This window comes from Rosa chinensis, chromosome 1 (assembly GCF_002994745.2).
Source record: "Rosa chinensis cultivar Old Blush chromosome 1, RchiOBHm-V2, whole genome shotgun sequence".
Lineage (NCBI taxonomy): Eukaryota > Viridiplantae > Streptophyta > Magnoliopsida > Rosales > Rosaceae > Rosa > Rosa chinensis.
Window position 1 is genome coordinate 11,419,115 of NC_037088.1, and position 23,092 is coordinate 11,442,206.

Genomic DNA, 23,092 nt, shown 5'->3' on the forward strand with positions numbered 1-23,092 from the left:
AGATATGCACAAAGTGTATTGTATGAGTGCTGTTTAGGATCATCATAATGGTATTCCCATGCTACTTTAACCGAAGTGCCTTCTACATAATACTATGATGGTCCTTGATTGCTGTTCTTGGCCGAGCTTCATATATCTTCTAGTATGAATTTAGGAATTAATGCATCTCTTTTGGGATTTGCTTCTTCTATCCCAGGTAGAAATCTAATAATTTCCTCTTTTGAATTCTTTCCGATACCAGTACTCCATCACATAGTTTGTATGGTCGATTCAGAACAGCATCACTAGCATAGAGAATTTACTACAAGTATTACTTGAAAAGAAATTTAAAACGTACAGAGACGTGTGTGTGTGTATAGCACAAAATGAAACAAGAAATAGTAATAATACAATCAATGAAATCCATACATGCTCTTATTGTATGTAAACGAGAAAGCAGAGCACTCAAATTCAGCAGTCGATAAAACACTTCCAATGAACTACACCAGTACTAGCAGTCACCCCCCTTCTTGTGATCATGATCATGTTCAGCACCGGCAGGCTTTTCATATAGGGGAGATCGGACTGGAAACCCAAACGCTACGAAAGTGGAGATACAATGAGTAAATATTGCTTGGATGCTTTTTCCTAATTAACAAACCCCATGAATCAGAAAATCATGGCCGTCAATGGTCATACTGGATTGATAGTCACAACATTTGCCAGCGGCACCATAACCTTGTGAAAGCTCCAAGTCACCTGACCGGAAGGCGCGCCGTGAATTACAAGGGCCTGTCGCTGCAAAAAGCTGTGTGAATATTGGACAGGTAAAGAGTTCCGGCGACTTTTTTGGTGGATGTAGAGAAATATATAACAGGCGAGTGATTTGAGGAGCTAGGATAAGTCTGCAAAATTATGTCTGCTTGTACAGAGCCTCAAATCCACCTCCTGTTAATGCTTTCATGGCTTCTTCAATAGCCTACTGATTCTTGATAGATGTTTCATTAGCAGCCAGAGATTTTCTTCTAGCGTGATAAGTCATGCTAGCCCTAAGCTTACGAGCACCGAGCACCAGTGCGCTTTTTTTTTTTTTTTTTGAGAGACGAGCATCAGTGCCCTTGTGAAGCGCAAACCACGTGCGGTTAGTGGGCCCACTAAAAAAAAAAAAAAAAAAAACGGTTAAAACTAGCCCAATAAAACCAACAAACAAATCCAGGTTCGGAGACAAAACTGGAACCCGAAACGGTCTCGGTTCCCTTGTCATCTTCTCCTTTGAAATCCAATTCAATTCAAAAACCCTAATTTTTATTATCCCAATGCCGCCTTCACAATCGCAACCCTAATCCAATTCCCTTCCACACACCCTTTTAATTTTTAAATTCAATTATGGACGACGACGCAACGACGTCGTTCGCCGACCACAAGCTCTGCGGCTTCCTCTACGCCGTTCTCGCCGTCACTTCCCCGGCGGACCCACCCGACCTCCCCTTCGGAACGCGCTTCCGCGCAGCTCCCGACGTCAGTTTCAAATCCCAAAACGACGACGCCGTCGTCCTCTCGCCGGTGCCGGAAAACTCCTCTGATTCGGAGCAATGCGAGGGGGAATTGGGGAGGAGGACGAGGACGAGGAAGAGGAGTATAGGGCTGGTGAATGGGAGCATAAGCGTGGTGCACCAGCTTCACGCTTTGGTGATGAACAAGTGCATCAAGATCGATGCTTTGTTGGTTCGGGTTGAGGCCGCCGGCGTCGGTGGGCAACAACTCAGGGCTGTGCTGCTGGTTGATGTCTATCTTCCGATTGAGTTATGGTGTGGTTGGCAGTTTCCGAAATCGCGGTCTATTGCCGGGGCTCTGTTTCGACACTTGAGGTGCATTGTTGCTTTCTTATGCCTAAATTTTCCTTCTTAAAGTTTATACTTGTGTGTAAATGAGATTTGATTAGCTAGTTTCGATTTGATTAGGTAGTTTTCGATTCCATTATGTCTGTTTAGTAGAAAGAATAGTATCCTGGAATGTTAAGACTCTGAACTAGTTAGGCATTCTAATTTACAGCTAGGGAAGAGCCTCTTTTACCTGAAGAAAAGATATAAACTTTATGATAGTTTGCCACTCTCTAGGTGTCACATTGGTGTGAATTAGTTGAAGCTGGAAAAGTGTCAAAATAATAAACTTTTGTTTAAAGGATGCTTATTTAGATTATACCCAGCATTGGTTTGCACTTGTCCTATGTGATGCTGTACATCCATATTTACTTGGGTGAAATTTGTGCTTGTTGCCTTTGTGCCTAGTGTTTGAACATGCATATATTTATATATAAATACTACAGGCTCTTATGTAGAAGATGCTTACTTTTAGGGATGGTATATATTTATGCATGTTTCCTCGGGTGCAGTTTGGCGTGTTGACTGTGTCTATGTGTTGTGCTTTCTGTTTCCAATACACCAGTACAGAGCATTGCCAGGCGTGTGTACATTTTAGATTCTCATGTTATGGTGATGTGTGCGTATGTTATGACTGGTTGTATTCTAGAATTATTTTCTGGACCAACTTCATTGACCTTAATCAGGCAATCAGCTGTTGGTGTATCGAATAGTCTTTCCTTCTGTATTATATATCCATGTTATTGCAGTTGTCTGATTCTGATTTACCAAAAGTTGAGAATCTCTATGTCTTCCACCCAATTCTAACAACTTCAAGAACATCATTTTGCAGTTCTGACTGGGGGGAGAGAAGTGCAATGCTGGCTGACAAAGATTATCTTGAAAATAATCTAGGAGGTGGCAGAAACATATGGAATCTTTCTGACTGTCATGTTTTTGGTTGCAAACTGCATCATAATTTCACTGATTCTTCAAAGAAGAAGCTATTTGAGCTTCATGAAATTTTTAAGAGTTTACCTAGTGTGGCAGAGACAGGAAACCCTAGTTCTGCTAGAATACAACCAGTTGATGACTCCTGTAAAGCTGGTATTTGGGATATATCTGATGACATATTACTAAATATCCTAGCTACACTCAACCCAATGGACCTTGTTAGGGTGTCTGCAACTTGTTGCCATTTGAGAACCTTGGCTGTCTCAATCATGCCATGCATGAAACTTAAATTATTTCCTCATCAGCAGGTAGCAGTTGAATGGATGCTTCAACGTGAGAAAAAGGCTAAAGTTTTGCCCCATCCATTGTATCTGGCTTTCTCAACTGAAGATGGATTTTCTTTCTGTATTAACACTATTTCTGGAGAAATTGTCACTGGCGAAGCTCCCACTATCAGTGATTTTCATGGGGGAATGTTCTGTGATGAACCTGGACTAGGAAAGACCATAACTGCTCTTTCACTGATTCTGAAGACACAAGGAACTCTGGCAACTCCTCCAGATGGGGTACAAGTGAATTGGTGTACACATAATGGAGACCAGAAATGTGGTTATTATGAGCTTGATGGTGATGACGTGGCTGGTAGTAGTATGCTCCCAATAAAGAGGGATATGGGTCAGAAAGCTCAAAATGGTCTTGGCGATTCCAAATACTGCCGATCTAAAAGAGCCAGGCTACTTCTTGATGAGCAAATTCCAGGATTCACCAATTCATGTCCTGGCAAAGTAATGGAAACACCAGCAGCTGCATACTCTAATTCAGCAGTGTGTGTGGTTCGGTGCAGTAGGAGCTTAAGTGGCATAAAAAAAGATCTTCTGCCATCATTTCAAGGAGCATCCAGCTATCCCAAACAAACAAAGGCTGGAAAAAACTCAAGTAGATTGTCCAATGACACCTGGGTTCAGTGTGATGTATGCCGTAAGTGGCGGAAGCTTCCAGAAAGTAGTATTGCTGATGCTAGCGCGCCATGGTTCTGTAGCATGAATTCTGACCCTTTCTACCAGAGTTGTAGTGTTCCTGAAGAATCCTATGATAATTCTGAGCCAATAACGCATTTACTAGGGTTTTACACCAAGGGAACGGCTGGAGGGGAGGAACAAAATGTTTCTTTTTTCATTAGTGTGCTTAAGGAGAGGTATGCCTTGATAAATTCTATTACAAAGAAAGCCCTATCTTGGTTGGCTAAACTTTCTTCTGACCAGCTGTCAGTAATGGAGACAGTTGGTCTGCGAAGTCCTTTTGTAAGCTCTTGTGTAGAGTTGGGTGATGCCTATCCGTTTCAGGAATTATTTCAAGCATTTGGTCTCAAAAGAAGGGTAGAAAAGGGTGTTATTAAATGGTGTTACCCACGAAGTCTTAACAACATGAGTTTTGATGTTGCTGCTCTCAGAATTGCTCTATCTGTGCCATTGAACTCAGTGAGGCGGTATCTTTCAAGAGCAACTTTAATTGTTGTCCCATCAAATTTAGTTGATCACTGGGAAACGCAAATTAAGAAGCATGTCAGGCCTGGTCAGCTGCGAGTTTATGTGTGGAGTGACCATAAGAAGCCTTCTGCACACAGTCTGGCATGGGACTATGATGTTATCATAACAACATTCAGTCGTTTGAGTGCAGAGTGGGGCCCCCGTAAAAAAAGTGCACTGATGCAAGTGCATTGGCTTAGAGTCATGTTAGATGAGGGGCATACCCTTGGCCAAAGTCTTAGCTTGACAAACAAAATGCAAATGGCAGTTTCATTGATGGCTTCAAACCGTTGGATATTGACGGGAACTCCGACTCCTAATACACCCAATAGTCAACTATCACACCTTCAACCATTGCTCAAGTTCCTTCATGAGGAATCCTATGGGCGGAACTATAAGTCATGGGAAGCTGGGATTCTTAGGCCTTTTGAAGCAAAGATGGAAGAAGGACGATCACGTTTGTTGCATTTACTACATAGGTGCATGATTAGTGCTAGAAAGATAGATTTGCAGACTATTCCACCCTGCATCAAGAAAGCTACTTTTCTTGATTTTGCTGAGGAACATGCCAGAAGTTATAATGAATTGGTAGAGACAGTTAGGCGCAATATACTATTGGCTGACTGGAATGATGATTCTCATGTTGAGAGTCTTCTGAATCGAAAGCAGTGGAAATTTCGAAGTACAACTATCAAAAATGTTAGGCTATCTTGCTGTGTGGCCGGGCATATAAAAGTAACAGATGCTGGCGAAGATATTCAAGAAACAATGGATATTTTAGTTGAAAAGGGTCTACATCCCATGTCAGAGGAGTATGCTTTTATAAGATATAATATTCTTTATGGTGGCAACTGTGTCAGGTAATATTATTGTCCGTACACTTTTCCCTTTTAGTTAGACTTTTCCCTATGAAGTTTGTGTACTGATCAGAGATTGCATTTGTTTTGTTAGATGCAAGGAATGGTGTCGTTTACCTGTCATTACGCCGTGCAAGCATCTTTTGTGCCTCGACTGTGTTGGTTTGGACAGTCAGAGGTGTACTTACCCTGGCTGTGGCAACTTATATGAGATGGAAACTCCTGATACACTCACTCGGCCAGAAAATCCAAATCCTAAGTGGCCTGTTCCCAAGGATCTTATTGAGCTACAACCCTCGTATAAACAGGCATGCTCAGCTCTCTTTATGAGTTGAAGTATTTTCCTTTTCATTCTGTTATTTATGTTTGGTTTTACAGATATTTACCTTTTGGTTTTTGTGCAGGATGACTGGGATCCGGATTGGCAGTCAACATCTAGCAGTAAAGTCTCTTATCTGGTAAGGAGATTGAAAGCATTGCAGGAAGCTAATAGCAAAGTTGAATGCCCTTCAAATGATGAGAATAGTCCCATGGACACCAAAAATCTAATTTCCCTGCCTGAGATGGGTGATTCAAAAGAATTGATACAAGTTCATGGCTTTAGAAGGGATGCCAAGACTCATGAAACAAATTTGGATAAAGTTTTGGTTTTTTCTCAATTTCTTGAGCATATCCATGTCATTGAGCAGCAGGTGACTGTTTTATACTATACCTTTCCTGGCTTTATGTGATTATCTTTGTACAAGTGATGGATTCTTATACAATTTCTCTGTCCAGTTGACCATTGCTGGTATTAAATATGCTGGGATGTATAGTCCAATGCATTCTAGCAACAAGGTATATATTTATTTTATGTTTTGTTTACTCTTAATTAATTCATCTTTTGCCTGTGTAAATTAATCCACTTTCATTTGTTTAGATGAAGTCACTGGCTACTTTCCAGAATGATGCTAGCTGCACAGTTCTTTTGATGGATGGAAGTGCTGCATTGGGTCTCGATTTGAGCTTTGTAACGCATGTATTTTTAATGGAACCAATATGGGACAGGAGGTTAGCGTCCTATTTTGGTAATATCATGTGCTTTTTATTATTTACCAAAATTTGAATGCTATATTTATCTGTCATGCATCCATAATATATTTAAATTCATTCTATTTGGAAATTAATGTTACCTTCTCTGTTCTAACCTGCAAAGGACCAGATACCAGTTATCTGATTCACTAAAATAATGCTTTCAACAAGTTACAAATACAATAGTGTCATACTGAATTTCCATATGATACTGATTTTTTATGTTGGTTGATACCTGATTAGCATGGAGGAACAAGTCATTAGTCGTGCTCATCGGATGGGTGCTACTCGTCCTGTACACGTGGAAACTCTGGCGATGCGTGGCACTATTGAAGAGCAAATGCTGGAGTTCTTACAGGTAAACATATTTCACAATGTGGTTTCATGTTTTTTTCTTTTTGAAATTCAAATTTTAGTGATTCTCATGCTATATGTTTCCTTCTTTGTTATAGGATTCTGATGAGTGCAGAAGATTTTTGAAGGAAGAGGCTGGAAAATCAGACCAAGGGGCACGAACTCAACGTTCCTTACATGATTTTGCTGACAGAAATTATCTTTCTCATCTTGGATTTGTACGGACAAATCCTCAGATGTAAAAGGTATGTGCAAGATTTTTGACAGTGCTATGATTGGTGTAGTTATCGCCTGGATTTGGACTACCAATCATCGTTCCATGTTAAGATTGTTGTTGTCACTTGTTAAAAATTATATGGCTATTGGCTAGAGATGGGACAATCCAGAATCTGACTTTATGTAGTCAAATTTTGTGAAGGACTAGTTGCATGTATGCTTCTAAATGAACAGCTCCAGCACTGGTTGGTTCTTGCTCAGTCCTCCAAAACTTCCTTCTTCATAGGACATCAGTAATTGTGATCATATGATGAAAGTAGAATTTATGGGTTTTTTGTTTTTACTCCAACACTTGACCGGTTCATATCAGATTTTAGTCCTATAACCTTTTTAAGTTTTTTATGCAATTAAAATACTGTTGCCTGTTTTGCGGTCAAATTGGGAAAGAGATAATTCTGTCCCTGTAAAGTGGTATTTATTGCCTCTTCCATTGACTTTGTCTTTCTCCTTTATATTCATTTGCCATAAATGTGGTGTCATCTCCCTCCAAGGAGGACTAGTTAGGGTGGTGTAAATTATTGAAAGTATGTTTTGGATTTAACTTGTAATATTAAGCATATACTCCCGTACAAGCTTCATTTCATTTACATTTTTTGTCTGCATGGATATGTATATTGGTCCCTTTCTTCCCTGGCATTAAACTGATTAACATCTTTGTGCCTCATTTCTGTCAGCTAAAAGCAGTTCAGTGAGAAACAAGCAGAACGGTGGCGGCAGCAAATAGGGCAAGAACATCAGTAGTACATTGTTCCTGTTAGCGGTGGTTCAGTGACCTGCCAAAGGCTTTGATTGACCCAACCAGCTTCATCCTTCTATTATTTTGACATAAATGTGGTATTGGATATTCTTTTGCCATAACTTTGGTATTGGATATTCTTTTGCCATAACTTTGGTATTGGATATTCTTTTGCAGTGAAAGATTAGGTAGGGTTGTACACTATTTGTAAGTATGAAAAATAGCTTTCCGTGTAATCTATAGAAAGAGAAAGCTAGAAAAAAGTTGATAAAAATTTTCTGAGCAGCTTTCAGAAAATTTTCTTATTTTTTGGTTACCATGAAATAAAAGGTGTCATTGATGAATGTGCTTGTACTCTATGGAAACCATCTCCATTCACTTTTCTGCATGAAGTGAAAAACATATTGTTTGAGGGTCCTAGGAGATTATAAACGTGGAGAAAAGAAAAATAGAAAAATGAAGTTGAGCAAATTAGATCTCACAAAGCTGAGGGATTGTATATAAATTGAGTCATAGGTAGGTTGGTTTGTTTTTTTTATTTTTTTGAAACAAACAAAAGAACTTATTTTAAAACAACAAAGAATCAAGGAGTACAGCAGACCACTCCAGGGGCCGCATCGTACAACAGAATTTTAGATAAAGAGGAACGCAGGTGATTAACCCAATCCAACGGGCACATCCTCTTGAGTCTTGAAAGCAACAAGATCAGCTGCATGATTAGCCTGTCCTACTGGACCAAGAGCAGCAGGTGGCTTAATTTGATGAATGATGGAGCAGCTGACCAATCCATAGAAAAGTTTTTGGGCAAGTGATGGCTTTTATGACATGAAGAGAATCAAGATTCCAACTCGACAGAATCAAGAAATAAAGATGAAGCCAAAGAAATACCCTCAAGAAGCTTCAGCCGCCGTAGAAGAGATTGCTTGGAGAGACACTTGACGATCCTGCTATTAGATGACCAGAAGAGTCACGAAGAAGAGCAGCAATACCACTAGTTGGAGAAGTCTTGCCCCAAGAGGCATCCACATTCATTTTTAAGAGAATTAATTTAATCAGCTGACTGAAACCTCTTGCTGAACTACATTTACATCAGAGATCGCCTCTGATGACCAGTTCTTCCCACAAGTAACATGTTTAAGTTCTCCCGGTGGGTTACCACTTTAGTTTTGCGTTTGAAATTCAAATTTTAGACCTCCGCTTAATCCTTCGCCACCCTATTCGTAATCTCTATTCTCTTCGTCTTCTCTCTTCCTCTTCCTCATTCCTCATTCGATTCTATTCCTCCCCCAATACTAGGCCGCAATTTCCATCAAAGCTCAAGTATACCGAAGAGAAAACTAAAGGCATGGCCCTTACCCACAAGTTTCATGACAACAGAAAATTACAGTGCCTAGCCAAATGTGAGGCATGAAGGCAGAAAAGATGAACACCGATGGAGAAGCGACCAATTGTGGTCGCCAGAAAATCAAACGAAATCACGCAGAAAAACAGTGACATGAACCATGACTTTTTTTTCTTTTTTCTTTTTTGTTGGTAGCTCGATGGAGATGCATGATATTGCATATTTTAATGTTTTTGTCCTCCTTGTTAGTCACTTGAAAAATGTATGGGGAGAACAACGAAGTCACAGATGGACTCCTTTTGGTCAATCCCTGCTGTTAGGATTAGCATGCCTCTGATGTTCCCAAATGATGTCCCATCAGCTACATGCTGGCAAAAGAGTCACTCTTTAGCTATATTAGTATTACGCCGTGTTCATGCATCTAGACTTACCAAGTGAGATTGTTAAACATAGGGTAGAATCACACCCGATCAACAATGCGACTGAAAAGGCTCCACCTTACATTTCATAGTAAACAAAACAAAGCATGATGAACAATTCTGTCAGTTGTATTTAACCTTTTTTTTTTTTCCAGCTTTTTATGTAAATAGTTCTCGAGTAGGGATTTACAAGGAAAGCTATTTGAATTTGAAATCCAAAAGCTACTTACAAAGAATTTACACACCCTACCTACTCTTCCCTCCAAAGGAATACCAAATACCAAATTTATGGCAAAAGAATAGGAAGGGTAAAGACAAAATTCGAGGGAAGAGGAAATTTCCCACATACCTCTTTACAATGAAAAACGATGAGTGGGTCAATCAAAGAGTTAACCCTTCTCTTCTCCCCAAATAACATCTTGACATTAGCAGCTCAATGAGCTAACCCTTCTCTTCCTATGGGAATACTAGATTTTTCAACCACAGGAACATTGTACTGCTGGTATACTCTAGTCCTATTTGCCGCCCACCACTGTTCCGCTTGTTTCTCACTGAACCGCTTTCGACTGAAAGAAATCAGGCACATAAATATTAATCTATTATAATAATTGATACAATCCAAGGGAAGAAATAGATTATTACTATTAGAATTTGGGACATAGAAGTCATTACATTATTAAGACAACATACATGCATTGCTAAGCAGATGATATGACATACAGGATCCATTTTAGTGGGAATGACATATGATCAGAAAACATGTCACATTCAGACGCAGAATGCCTATGACATGAAGCTTAAAATCCACGAAAAGTGAATAAGAGCACTGGTATACTGCAATGAAGAGACAACAAAGTGAAATACCTAATTCATTGGAAATCCTTTTTGTAAGATGAAAGTTTGGGTTACAAATGCAAACTAACTAACCCCTAGGTTTGGCGTCGTCAGATGCCACCTTACTATGATTGCCTAAATTCTCCAGTCAGAATAATAAACTAATAGAATTGAGGAATTAACAGAATTTCAAAGTACCCAAATATTGTTTTTGTTTTATTTTGTTTTTGAAACGGTTCATTCCACAAACATGGTAATGTTTTCGGCTTTGCACTGTATTCATTAGTTTGGTAATGTTTCTCCTAGAGGTTACACGTAATAGCATTAAACACGAGCGTTTACATAAATTCTATAAATGCAGGGAGTTATGTAAAAATATTAAACCTCAAGGCAAGTCTGTGTAGTTATAACATGCAAGTTTCATAGCCCACTAATATATAGGACAGATCCTAATTTGTGGCATGCAGCTATAACAAACCAACAAACATTAAATACAGCTCCAGAGAATCTTTCTTCAAATTTGGGTGAATGAAATAATTAGGAAAAGAGACATGCCTGAAGCGGACACGCTTAAGATCTTTGACTCCTGTGGGCAAGGAAACCAAGGTAATATATACACCAGGCTCATCTTGCTCAACCCATTCATCCCCATTTGTGGTTTCAGCTTTTGTTCCTCTGTTCTTATGCCTAGTAGTTGCTTCCGAATTTGCCACTTCAGTGGGATTTGAAGCATGATTACTCAAAATCCTTGATGCATTAGAAACCACCAGGCTATTTGATGCAATTGAATGTGGTTCATGGAAGGTCAATGGACTGCTTGCTTTCTCAATGGCTGTAGTAGAAACGTCATGGGTAGGACTAGAAAAGCCTAATGGACGTGTGTCGCTGCTTCTTGCTGTCCCAATGGGTAACCTTTCAGCCATTTCCTTTAACTATCAAAAATAAGATGAGTCATTCAATCACATTAGCCTACGTAAACAGTTGTCATTTAGCTAAAAGAAAAGGAGCAAATTGCATTCTCCAAAATTAATGTATTCTACTAGAATCAAAGGCTTTTTGTGAGTGGTTAAGTAACTGCACTGCTTACTCAAACCATGAAGAACATAATGTCATCCTGGAGTGAAATATAAAGAGTATAGTGCAGTTCTGATAGGGTAGAAGTTGCAGTACTTGACGAAAGTTTTTCGTAACACCTACACAGTAATCTTTACTTTTAATTCACACCAGCTCTCCATTTATATTTCTTGGCACAATACATCAGCCTTTCAAAACTCAAAATTTAGCACGAGAGTCCTAGTAGGATAATATATTGAAGAGTTAAAACAATTTAAAAGTATAAGTTATTGAATGGTTGTATATTAATATTCTACATTGTTGGTTCAGACCTACAAAATTGAGGAGTTGAAATAATTTTGAAGTACAAAATTATTAGTATATTTGATTCTCTTTGTTAAATAATATTTGCCACATAATTGGTAAGACCCTAAAAGTTTATCACATAAAGCTTGCACTAATTACTTGAATGAGGTTGATTTGATTAAAGTTCCTTAGTCAGTCAGTCAAATAAACCTCAGTACCCTCTTTGTTTAATGTAAAAACGCTGAACTATCTAAATGCAAACAGCTTCAAAGTTGATGAGAATGCATCCCTCCTTGTTGTAATATATGAGTAAAAGGGTTCTGCATAAACACTATAAGCACGAGGAAGAAACCTACTTGAGCTGTAAGCGACTTAATTACTTCCTTTGCTGCTTTACATTTTGCAGTTTCTTCGTCTGCTACTTTGACAGCCTCCTTCAATTGGTGGGTAGTTCTTTCCAGCTCAGTATCTTGAACTCGACTTTTACGAGTAAGATCTTCAACCTACAACATAAAATTGATTAGTGGAAAACCAAAATGATTGCAGGTGGTGCTCAACGTAAAATTGCATATTTTACTGGATCAAACCAGAATTCTGATCTCTAAACCTAATCTCCAGATTAACTTGGAATGAAATAATCAATGTTGTAACACATAGCTCGGAGACTTATTATATTAATGGTGACATAATATCCATAAAGTAGAGAAAACTCCAACAACATGTAGGGACCCTTCCCACTCCTTTCTATTTGTTCCTATTGTGCAGTTAATAAAGATATCAATGGTTATAAAGACATTCTAAGTCCACGCAGATATTACATATACCATAGAAGGGCAGCTTCCTCTTAGAGTGAACAATCTAACTAAAATAAAAAATTCTGTCATGCTATTTAAATTTCAGAGCTTTATACATTAGAGAGAGATATTGCAAAATTATTGAAGATATTTACTCCGTCATTTACTCTGATAAGAAACAAAGATCATTAATGAAAAAAAAAACTGTACAAAGCATAACAGTGGATAGAAAGAATCCACAAGATAAAGAAAAAAAAAACAGTGGAAAACCAGACAACAAGGAGATTAATAAAAACTAGAGAACAGCAGCTCTCCAATTAGAAGAACTAGCAAACTAAGAGCTCTCCCTGAATTTCGATGAAAGTGAAGACCAAGAGAGGTTAAAGAGCAAACCCTCTTCCACAGAATACCCAGCTCTTCCCCAGCATAACAGTGGATAGAAAGAATCCACAAGATAAAGAAAAAAAAACAGTGGAAAACCAGACAACAAGGAGATTAATAAAAACTAGAGAACAGCAGCTCTCCGATTAGAAGAACTAGCAACATAAGAGCTCTCCCTGAATTTCAATGAAGTGAAGACCAAGAGAGGTTAAAGAGAAAACCCTCTTCCACAGAATACCCAGCTCTTCCCACTCCCAAACTCAAAAACTATATTTATCAAAACAATTTTTATTTTCACCCAGAACATGAGCTTAAAATGGCTATCGTAAACCCACTCCCACAGTTTGCTGGTTCAACTTGCAGGCTTGCAGCCACCAAATTAGGCAACCATAGCAACTTTACCCTTCACCAAGACCCTACTGCAATCAACAATAAGCTCAAACATGGATCTATGCAAGGAAACAGCTCAAAGCTATCCCTAGGAGGAATAGATCAAGAGAGAAAGCCCTCGTGTCTCTGGGTTTGTGAGTCAGATGAAACAAAAGGATGAATGGAAGCAACTGCCCCAAGAACCTATTCTGATGCTGTTTTTTCAGCAATATGGGGGAAATAATCCCCTTTCCCATACCAGTTTTACACAAACCGGAAGACCCACAGCTCAGCAATAAGGAGTTCACCTTTCTTTGCCTATGGATTAATTAATTAAGATGCCAAAAGTAAGTGACTAATTAAAACTGACAATTACACTATGGCAGCGGAAATAAACATATGGGAAGGCCAGCTTAAGTACATCCCTATAACATTTGCAGTATGTTCAGGATTTACAAAAGATATCCATTCAGATATATTTGAATGCGTGAGAAATTCATTCTAAAAAAAAAAATGTGTGAGAAATTGATGATTATGTGAATTATTAACTAAATTAATGGAGTTCGAGCACTAACCAAAACAGATGAAAAGCAGTTAGTAATCAGAGAAATGAACAAATTACACTAACTCTCTACAGATTTGGAGTGTCCAGATAAGAGTAAGGCATTTTCTTTTGTCAAGAGTTTGTCAAAAATGTGACAAAGAATGATCTAGCGTATAATAAACAAGTAAAAAGAACTAAAAATAAAACAATCTTGATTCCCTCTGATTTTAACAAGTACATGATCACTTTATACATAGTAAGTGGCTCAACGCCACCCACAATATACTTCAGTACAGCTAGCATAATCCGAATTGTTCATATATGAACTTACTAATACGTGTTCTTTTCTGAACAACCTATTAATACATGTATAATGTCAAATTCCAATTTCCAACACATAACAATAGAAGCAATAACTTTCTACAGAAACAACAGTGAAGAAGACAGCACATACACTACTCTTAATAAACAAAACTGAACTAGTGGCCAAACAAAAATCTGAACCATACCCATTATGATGATCAGAATTATTTTGCAGCAATGACAGGATATAATTAGTAAAAAGATATTTACATATCACTTAAGTAGTTGCATACAAGATACAGAGACCACCAGCCCAGTTAAGTCGGAAAAATTGTACACTTTTTTCTTCTCCAAATAACAAGTGCAGGAAACTTAAATGAAGGTAATCTACAAACTCAACTAAAAACAAAATTTCACAGATCATTGAAATTCAAAGGGAAAATAAACATACCTGAGCTCTTAGTTTAATAATTTCTTCACTTAGACCGTCATTTGTCCCTCTAGCATATTCCACAACATTTGGCAATGTGATCCCTGAGAGAGCAGGGGTTGGCGTTTTGGCACGAGGTGGACTAGATCGTCTCGATGTTGGTGATGTTGCTCGAGAAGCAATTCTTGATCCAGGAAGAGAAGCTGAGAAAAACTTTTTGGAAGATCCAAATACTGGGTTGAAAGATTTAGTCCCACTGAATGCACGGCGCTCAGAAATGCCATTTGGAAAGGGAGCAACAGAATTACTGCTAAAATCTAGTTTCTTGTTTCTTGTGGATGAACCAGTGTCCAAATCTTTAATTTTTTTTTCACTCAGTTCAGTAAATCCCTGATTACTTCCTTTTTTCAAAGCGGAGCCAGATGACGAGTTGGTTTCAGAGGCCTTTCTGAGTTTCCCAAAACAATTATCACAAACTCGATATGGTTTGTTTGGATTTGGTGCCATCGAAGCCTTGAGGCACTTTTTGCTACTGCATGAATGGCATAATACAAGTCCACAATTGTAGCAGTTGTGTCTTTTTCTTTTAAAATTAAACGGAAGGCGACAGCCAGAACACATTGATTGATCGACACCGGAGACCCATTTATGAAGACAGATGGCTGCTGTAAAGTTAGTGCCACAAACAATACTTTTGACTTGTTTGTCTCTTAGAGCTTCAACTAATGTTGGTGAAAATTTATCCTCTGTATCCCCAAGACCTAATCTACCATTTGCACCCTTTCCCCAAGTGTAAACTTCAGTTCTCGAAGTTAAGACTGCAACGTGATAAGCACCACAAGCAATTTCTTCAACAAAATTCTTCATTAGCTTTCCCTCAACACGGCGGGGGAGTTTCCCATCAGCTTGAGGGATCCCTAATTGACCAAAAACAGGGCTTCCCATTGTGTAAACATGGCCAGTTGTTGTAAGCGCAACAGTCAGACTTTGTCCACACGCAACTTGACAGAAGTTCGGGTCAACCAAAGCAGCAACACAAGTGGGCACAAGTCTTGCATCCTTATCACCATGCCCAAGTCGACCTTTATCTCCATCTCCCCATGTAAAAAGCTTCCCAGAAGAACAGTTGCTGGAACTTGATGATCCCACCATTACTTCAATTACTGCTGCGGAGTGCCAAACACCACAAGCTACTCGAACAGTACGAAGGCCTTTAAGGGACTCAACTTCCCTTGGAACTGATATACTCTTGCGATCCCCATGACCTAGAACACCAAAAGTTCCATCACCAAAAGTAAACAATTGACCAGCAGAGGTCACAACGGCTGTGTGCCATGGTCCACAAGAAACTGAAGAGACATGAATTCCCTCTAAAGGTCCATTTAACTTTTTTGGGACCCACTGACTCGATTGAAACCCATGCCCAAGGAGGGCAAAATTAGAAGTACTGCCACCCCATGTGTATATGTCACCAGAGAGTGTTACTGCACAAGAATGGTACTCCCCACAGGCTAAAAATTCTACATTAAGATTTTTGAGACCTTCTATGAGCTTTGGTTGGGAGATATCAGCATCTACACCATGTCCGAGTCTGCCTCCTAATTCTTCACCCCAAGAAAATACCTCCCCTTGCTTGGTTACAAAAGCAGCATGTCTTCCCCCACAAGCTATACTTTGAACATCGAGTACAACAGCAGATTCCAAGACTTTAGGTACAAAAGAGTCCGTCTTAGAACTAGAAGAACTACCAACTCTATGTAATCCACCACCCAAAATGCAATCACCTACGCCTTCCCCCCAAATGAAAACATCCCCTAAAGCATCACCATCATCATGACCAGAGCCTTGACTTGATGAGCTAACTGCACTTGATAAACTAACTCTAAAGGCATCCGTCCCTGCACCCTTTGTTCGACCATTCATTCCATCTGAGCCTCCTGATGACAGAGACTGAAATGAGCCAGAAGCAGAATCTGAAGGAAAGGGAACTTTCGGAGGGAGGGCATATAACATGGCATCTGATAAAGCCTTCTCCAAATGGACTTTAGGAGGGCTTTCAGCTGTAGCATGAGGATGAAAGGGTTCCACTTCATCCTGCATTAGTCACAAGAAGACAATTTACTTGTATATTACAGTTACACACAGTATTAACAACAGAGACAAAAATAGAACACCTTCTGTGAACTATCACCACTACAAAATGGAGAGCTCAAAGGAGAACTTCTTTGCGTGTGTGATCTTGGACTAGTTGCTTCAGAGGTAACTCCACTTTTCGTTTCTGCTCTTCCCTTCTGTTGAAGGCCACGTGATATTAATGCTTTTAGACCAGTAAACCAGACTTCAGCTTCATCTTTATCCTTACATATCTGGTATAAGCAATTAGCATCAAAGTATACAAAATTAGTAAACAAAGTTTATTGAAGAACACCAGCAATAATAACAAACTATTGATACAGTTAATACCACACAGCGGAAAAGATTTGACAGAGAAATAGACAGAAATTATAATTTTTGAGAAGACAAACAGAAATTACAATGAAGGTTATCAATACTTTTCAGCGACAATAGTAAAATTCACAAAATTAAGGGAAAGACTAGTTGAGCTAGGAAACAGAACACCAAAGAATCAGATAGCAGGGCGTCACCACCAAATAAGATGCTTACCAAATCTAAAGACCTGTCATCATATATAAGAGAAAATGACTGATATTCCTTCTCAGGCCGAGGATACCTTTGAAAGATTGGCTGCAGTATATACAAATAAAGGAATGTTTTGTTACCATGTGACAAGTAATAAATGAAGGAGAAAGCAATATATGGGTATTACAGCATTAAAATCATCATCATAAGCAAACATAACATAAACATAAGGGCATATGTTATTACAAAGAATCAAAGATCACTTTCCTTGCAAGATCAAACACCTAAAAAGACCACTGTAGATAGACGTAAAAACTCAAACATTGAATAGGTATATTCAGAATTGCATACAACTAAAACATTATAATTGCAAGTTACCAAAATTCTAATCTAAGCTTAGGAAATGACAACACCAGCTACCCCACCCTTTTACCACTGAAGCCATGGTGCAATGCACCTTTTCCTCATTCCCCCTCCTGTATGAAAATATAAATAGCCCTATCATATGACCCTATATGATAGGCCATGCAGGCAACCATCTACAACAAGGAACTTATGCAAGCATGCAAGTAAGCAAAAAAAATAAATAAATAAACTCATAACTATGCCTCACATTAGCTAAAATATTTAAACTTCCTACACAGTAAGGGTAAGCAAAGAAATATGCCCAAAATTGTATAAACCTTTCCTCCTTTCCAGGTTGCCTGGCTACAATACATTCAGTACGTGAAATAATCAATTATGGTATAGAACTCTTGAGCTTTTTCCCGTTCTTTTGAGCAATTGGGATCAGTTATATATGGCACTTAGTTTATGACTAATGTAGGTTTTACTTTGATTAAAATAACATGTACACGTTATCTCCTCCTTCACATGTTAACCCAAGCATAAATCATACTAAAGCAACATTGAAGCTCACTCATTCAGAAAATACATTTAATCATGCTATGGCCATGCTACTAACTGTTGTTATTGTACATTAAGCTAAAAGTTGCATTTGAATCAAATGCCACAGATCTACAACTATCATTTGCAAAGCTATCAAATACTTGTGGACGTGTTCACCATTTGAAAAAGGTGCAAGCGATCTCAACATGAAGAACTTACAGTGCGTTGGCCAGGTATAATTCTAGAGACATGGCTTAGTTTAACATATTTCTCATCTTTGCCTGAGTACCATGTCAGAACAGATTCATCCTGAAAGTAAAATGGAAAAATTCAAATCAAGACTGAAGAAAAAGGAAATTCACAGTAAGAATAATGCCTACCACATCACAAGAAACTGCAACAACACAACTACCTCACAGGAAGCATAAGTACAAAATGGCTAACAGCTTTATAAAATGATCATGAAGGTGTAATAATTTTTAAAGACCGTGTAGCTCAGAATAAAAGAATTTCCCAAAAGATGGCCAGGTATACTAACGTGCAAAGCATCCTAGATTTAACAAATGAAAAGGCATATAAAACTATGAACCTCAAGCAGTATGGAGAGCATGTTTCGCGCTGTCTAAAATTTCTTACTGAAACAATGCCAAATCTATCGGAGTCTCTCTTTGCAGGAATACTTCTTTATTGAGCATAAATGATCTCATTGTTTTGTCATCCTATTCATGCTCTTTTTTCCCTTTTATTCCTATAAGCAGCATGTCAAAGGACTTGTATCATCTCACATTACTGCAGGTATTGCTGAAATAGACGAATATCTACGATATCATCCTAACTCTATAGAGTGATGGCAGATATTGGCTTTCACATATGTGGCCTGCCCATCTTACTCTTGCAGCATATCACCTGTCAGGCTATCAGTAGATGATCACTTAGTTGGACATTCATGCAATTTATAAGATCAGGGGAACCATAGCGTCCAGATAACTAAGAACATGCGTCACTTTTTGCTGTATGTGTTAAGGCTTTTAGTCAGACAAAACCTTTCGGTTCTGGCTCTCATTTGGAAGTACCTAGTCCCAGCCTTGAGGTATCCTTGTCAGTGTTTCTTAATATATACAGGTAGCAGTTTTTCCTCAGCCACACAGTCTTACATATTATGTTGCCAGACAATGAATCATAACCATTAACTAGGGAGAATGATGTTTGAATGTTAGTCCTGATTTAAACATAGCAGGCTAAGAATCTGACATACATACACAATAACAATGTATATAGAAATTTTATTATTTCATCAATAAGTTTTACTTTTCTCCTGGTTGACGAGAAGCTGATTTCAGTTTGACTTTTGAAGAAGTTAAATGTTTCATAGAATAACCCTTTTGACATGTCATACAGTACAATACAAAGTAAGTGAAGCAAGAAATAATAATAAAAATTGCACTAACAACCGATCTTAAGGCACTAATCAAACAGAAACACAAGAGCAACAGCAATATGCAATATGCAACAAAGAAGAACATACATGACAACACACTTAGATTACTTTATTAATCTCAAGTTCATTCGGACATACATTGGACAGTCTGAAAGGACAAAATTTGGGCTTTCCTCTGCGTCCATACTTCAGTAATTGTGAACCCTTTTTTAGAGCAGTGATGGCCTGTTTTGAAGAATGAACAGAGAACATCAATTAGAACAAACTCCAGATGTTTTGCAATCTAGTAATTGTGTTGAAAAAAAAAATTCAATATAAAAAAAGCACCATAGAACTTGATTTAGTGGGGATCTCTTTCTACACTGTTTAAAACAAGGAGCACCAACCCAAACATTAAACATATTGAGCGTATCTAAGAAGCCTTCCCTTTCCATCTGAAGAAGTAAGGAATGCCACGTCTATTTAAGTGAAGTCAGACAATTATTGCCTTTTACCAATATGATATCATGTCACTTCATTTGATCATATGTGAAGCCTTTCCATATATGGATTTGTACAAAGCTGTTCATCGAGTTTAAGTTTATTCTAGCCATCAAGCAACTTCACCCAAGTTCACTAGATATTAGTCAATCACTCCATTTGCTGCAAAGTGGTTGCAGTCTTATACTATCATTTTTTTTTTTTCCATTCATTGAACTTTCTTTTACTTTTTCTTTCCATATCTCTTCACTAAACCACGCAGCCATAAATGTCATATGGAAATGTAGACAAAAACACCTGAGTTATCTCCTAGGTGTATATAGGATTCACTAACACAATCCAAGGTGTATATACGGCTCCCTAAACCCTAAATAATGCACGCTGAAACCATACAGTTTTTCCAGGAAATGCTATTAAGAGTGCAATTACTAGCTTATATACGAAAATAAGTCATGTTAAGCAAATTTCAGTAACCTATTTCATCAATGCAGCTTAAGGTATAAAAACAATAATATCCGAAGCTTGTCATTCAATAATCTACTATAATTTTAACTTATTGAGAACACTAATGCCAGCATAAGCTATTTTAACATATCTAACTCACGTATTTCATCAATACAGCTCTAGTCCAAACTCAAACAAAACTAAGCAGCACTGAAAAACTACCAAACCTATAAGACGAAGTAAAAGTAAAAGTAAAAAAAAAAAACGATGATATCTGAAGCTTCTCAGTCAACAATCACCACCGATTTCAACTCGAAAAGCGAAACTGAGCTCGAGAGAGAAGGAAAATTTACCAAATGAATGTCCCTTTCGAGTGGGCCCGCCTTCGCCTGATCGGCAGTCATCCTCTCCATGCGCAACATCAACGACTCAATCGAGCCTTCCCTGCCGAAACCCTAGCCTCCACGGCAGCTCCCATTGCCTGAGCTTGTAGAAAAACCGCAATCGCCGCCGTGGATTGAGACCGGTTCAGTGGCCGCCGTCGGAGGCGAGCTGAAATTGCAGGTGTCTGAATCGAGGTGAGAGCAATGGGGGTGAGGAGGTTAGGTAGAGGACGAGAGAATGTGGCCAAAGGGAGAGAGAGTGTTGTGATTCCCGAGATTCTGGGGTTCTCGGTTAATCCGAGGCTCTTAAAGCTGTGATTGATTGATTGTGTGGGAAGGGAATAAATCGGGCTCTGGGGAAAAGGAAAGGGGCAGAGAGAGAGGGGAAAGCGAGGGAAAGAAAAATAGTGAAAGCGAGAGAGAGAGAGAGAGAGAGAGAGAGAGAATCTGAGTGAGTAGAGAGAGTGAGGGAGTGATGGCCTCGAAAGCGACTGATTCATCTCCTGGAGTGGCGTAGGACTCCTGCTTATATATTTTTTTTTCTTTTTTTGTTTTGGGAAAGAGCTGAATAGTCAACGATGACTTTTTTGGGTCAATCATCCACTGGCGTCTTGCCACGACCAGATACAAACAAATTAACGGGCATAGGGTTTTTATATATATATATATATATATATTTTTTTTATATTTTTCTATATGATAATTTTATATTACTATTAAGCTGAACTGTTGTAATTGTTTTATAAATTTTTTTTATATTTCAAGAGTAATTTTGATACATTTTCCCGTGTTTTGTTTGACATATATCGTGTAACTGATGAATTCTCTTAAATATAACTATTACTATTATACAATCGGTGTATGCAAAGAATTCATGAATGAATCTCTTTTAATAAAAAAAGTAAACTTTATTTAATGAGAATGATTGGTTGCAGCTTAAACACCATGACACATATTTCTACCATGATATATATAGTTACGGTTAATCATATTAATGACATCCATGAGCCGAAAAGAGCCTTACACTTAACCAAATTTTACAACCATACTTGTGAGGTATAATAAAGGCAACCAATCATGAATGTCATAATATAAGAAGGCCACCAACATCAAGAAGAACACTTCATCCTCTTCACACTGTGTCTCAAAAGACCAAAACAACCAGATCATGTGCAAAGGCAATTTACCATCATGTTGATAACTAGGAGGCACTAAAAATAGAGCACATAGTTTCTGGGAATAACACTTTAGAAAACGCATAACAACATGACCAAGTCTTAAACCCTATCTCAAAAGAGTAAGGAATTATTTGACCTAACAACCAAAAAATAAACCCCCAAAAACCAGGTATATTGCTGCAAACCACCACCTTCCTCCCAGAACGTTGACTACAACCTTTTAGAAATGATGACAATAATATTACAGTTCATCTTCTAGCGCCAAATGATTCAGCTATATAGATGGTGCTCTAGTCCAGCGGAATCACAGGATGTCTGGCTTCATCACTATTGCTATTGGTCTTGTTCATCTGTAAAACAAACAAATGTCAGAGGGAAGACTAGGTGTATCGGCCTTCAACGCTCCGATGCCTAAGTCAGTATCGTTATAAGATAAATATAATGGAAAGTGATAGTAAACAGTTACCTCTTTGGGACGTTGGGAATGACCCATTTGTAGGGGATTTGGAGAAGCATGGTATGCTTGCATTCGGTGTGGGACGATTGGGTTCCCTATACCGTCCAAAGGGGGTATCGGGATCCTTGCTTAGGAGCATCTTTGCTGTTCTTTGGTGGCTAAACTAGCCTTGTGAATCCCGTACTTGTGCCTAGGAGATATGTATACCAACAAACTCTGTTAACTAAACGAATACAAGTGAAATTATGTTGGGTGACATGTTCGCTAACTATGTGCAATTTTTACTAGATAGTAACTTAATCCAATTGTTCAATGTGGGATCACAAAAGTTCCAATGCCGACCAAGTGACATTTCAGTTTGAAGCCATTCAATCATATATTGTATTATTTTCAGTCAAAAGACTAGTAACCCCATAAAGTAATTAGTTGACTTTTTTCAGTTAAAGGCTACTAAAATAATATTGACAAATCCCAAGAAATGTTGGATTTGGTGACCATCCACCGAAATGTTGTACGAGTTTTTGTTAGATATTATTGAAAGTTACAACCTCTTTTGGATTGAATATGCTTGCTAAGAAAAACATGAGACTTAGCCTTATTAATCACCTGGTCTATATTATGCCCATACTCCTAAAAAAATGACATAACCGCAAGCAAAGATCGCTAATCACCTCGACAAAAAACAATCACATCATCTGCAAACAAGACATGTGAAGGAGCCAATTATACCTCAGATTCTGGGGTTCTCGGTTAATCCGAGGCTCGTAAAGCTGTGATTGATTGATTGTGTGGAAAGG

General features: G+C 38.4%; 2 protein-coding genes across 4 annotated transcripts; one reads left to right on the forward strand and one right to left on the reverse strand.

Moving 5' to 3' along the window:
• The first annotated feature begins 1,202 nt into the window (after positions 1–1,202).
• On the forward strand, positions 1,203–7,966 carry LOC112189283 (F-box protein At3g54460). 2 transcript variants are annotated; one of them, XR_005802099.1, is made up of 9 exons: positions 1,203–1,847; positions 2,692–5,178; positions 5,270–5,483; positions 5,580–5,867; positions 5,953–6,012; positions 6,095–6,242; positions 6,490–6,604; positions 6,699–6,845; positions 7,551–7,966. XR_005802099.1 is itself a non-coding variant. In XM_024328588.2 (9 exons), the coding sequence occupies exons 1-8, from the start codon at positions 1,366–1,368 to the stop codon at positions 6,840–6,842; spliced, it is 3,921 nt and encodes a 1,306-aa protein (XP_024184356.1). In that variant the 5' UTR covers positions 1,203–1,365; the 3' UTR covers positions 6,843–6,845; positions 7,551–7,966. The 2 variants fall into 2 exon arrangements, 1 of the variants encoding a protein (XP_024184356.1); XM_024328588.2 differs by having other exon boundaries at positions 6,095–6,225.
• Positions 7,967–9,481: 1,515 nt separating this feature from the next.
• LOC112194594 (PH, RCC1 and FYVE domains-containing protein 1) lies at positions 9,482–21,147 on the reverse strand. Of its 2 annotated transcripts, XM_024334814.2 has the most exons (9): positions 20,631–21,147; positions 19,492–19,578; positions 18,135–18,224; positions 17,052–17,132; positions 16,562–16,753; positions 14,409–16,481; positions 11,923–12,069; positions 10,763–11,139; positions 9,482–9,939 (listed from the first exon to the last, which is right to left on the reverse strand). In XM_024334814.2, the coding sequence occupies exons 1-9, from the start codon at positions 20,697–20,699 to the stop codon at positions 9,807–9,809; spliced, it is 3,249 nt and encodes a 1,082-aa protein (XP_024190582.1). In that variant the 5' UTR covers positions 20,700–21,147; the 3' UTR covers positions 9,482–9,806. The 2 variants fall into 2 exon arrangements, with proteins under 2 accessions (XP_024190582.1, XP_024190587.1); XM_024334819.2 differs by lacking the exon at positions 18,135–18,224.
• Between the last annotated feature and the right edge of the window lie 1,945 nt (positions 21,148–23,092).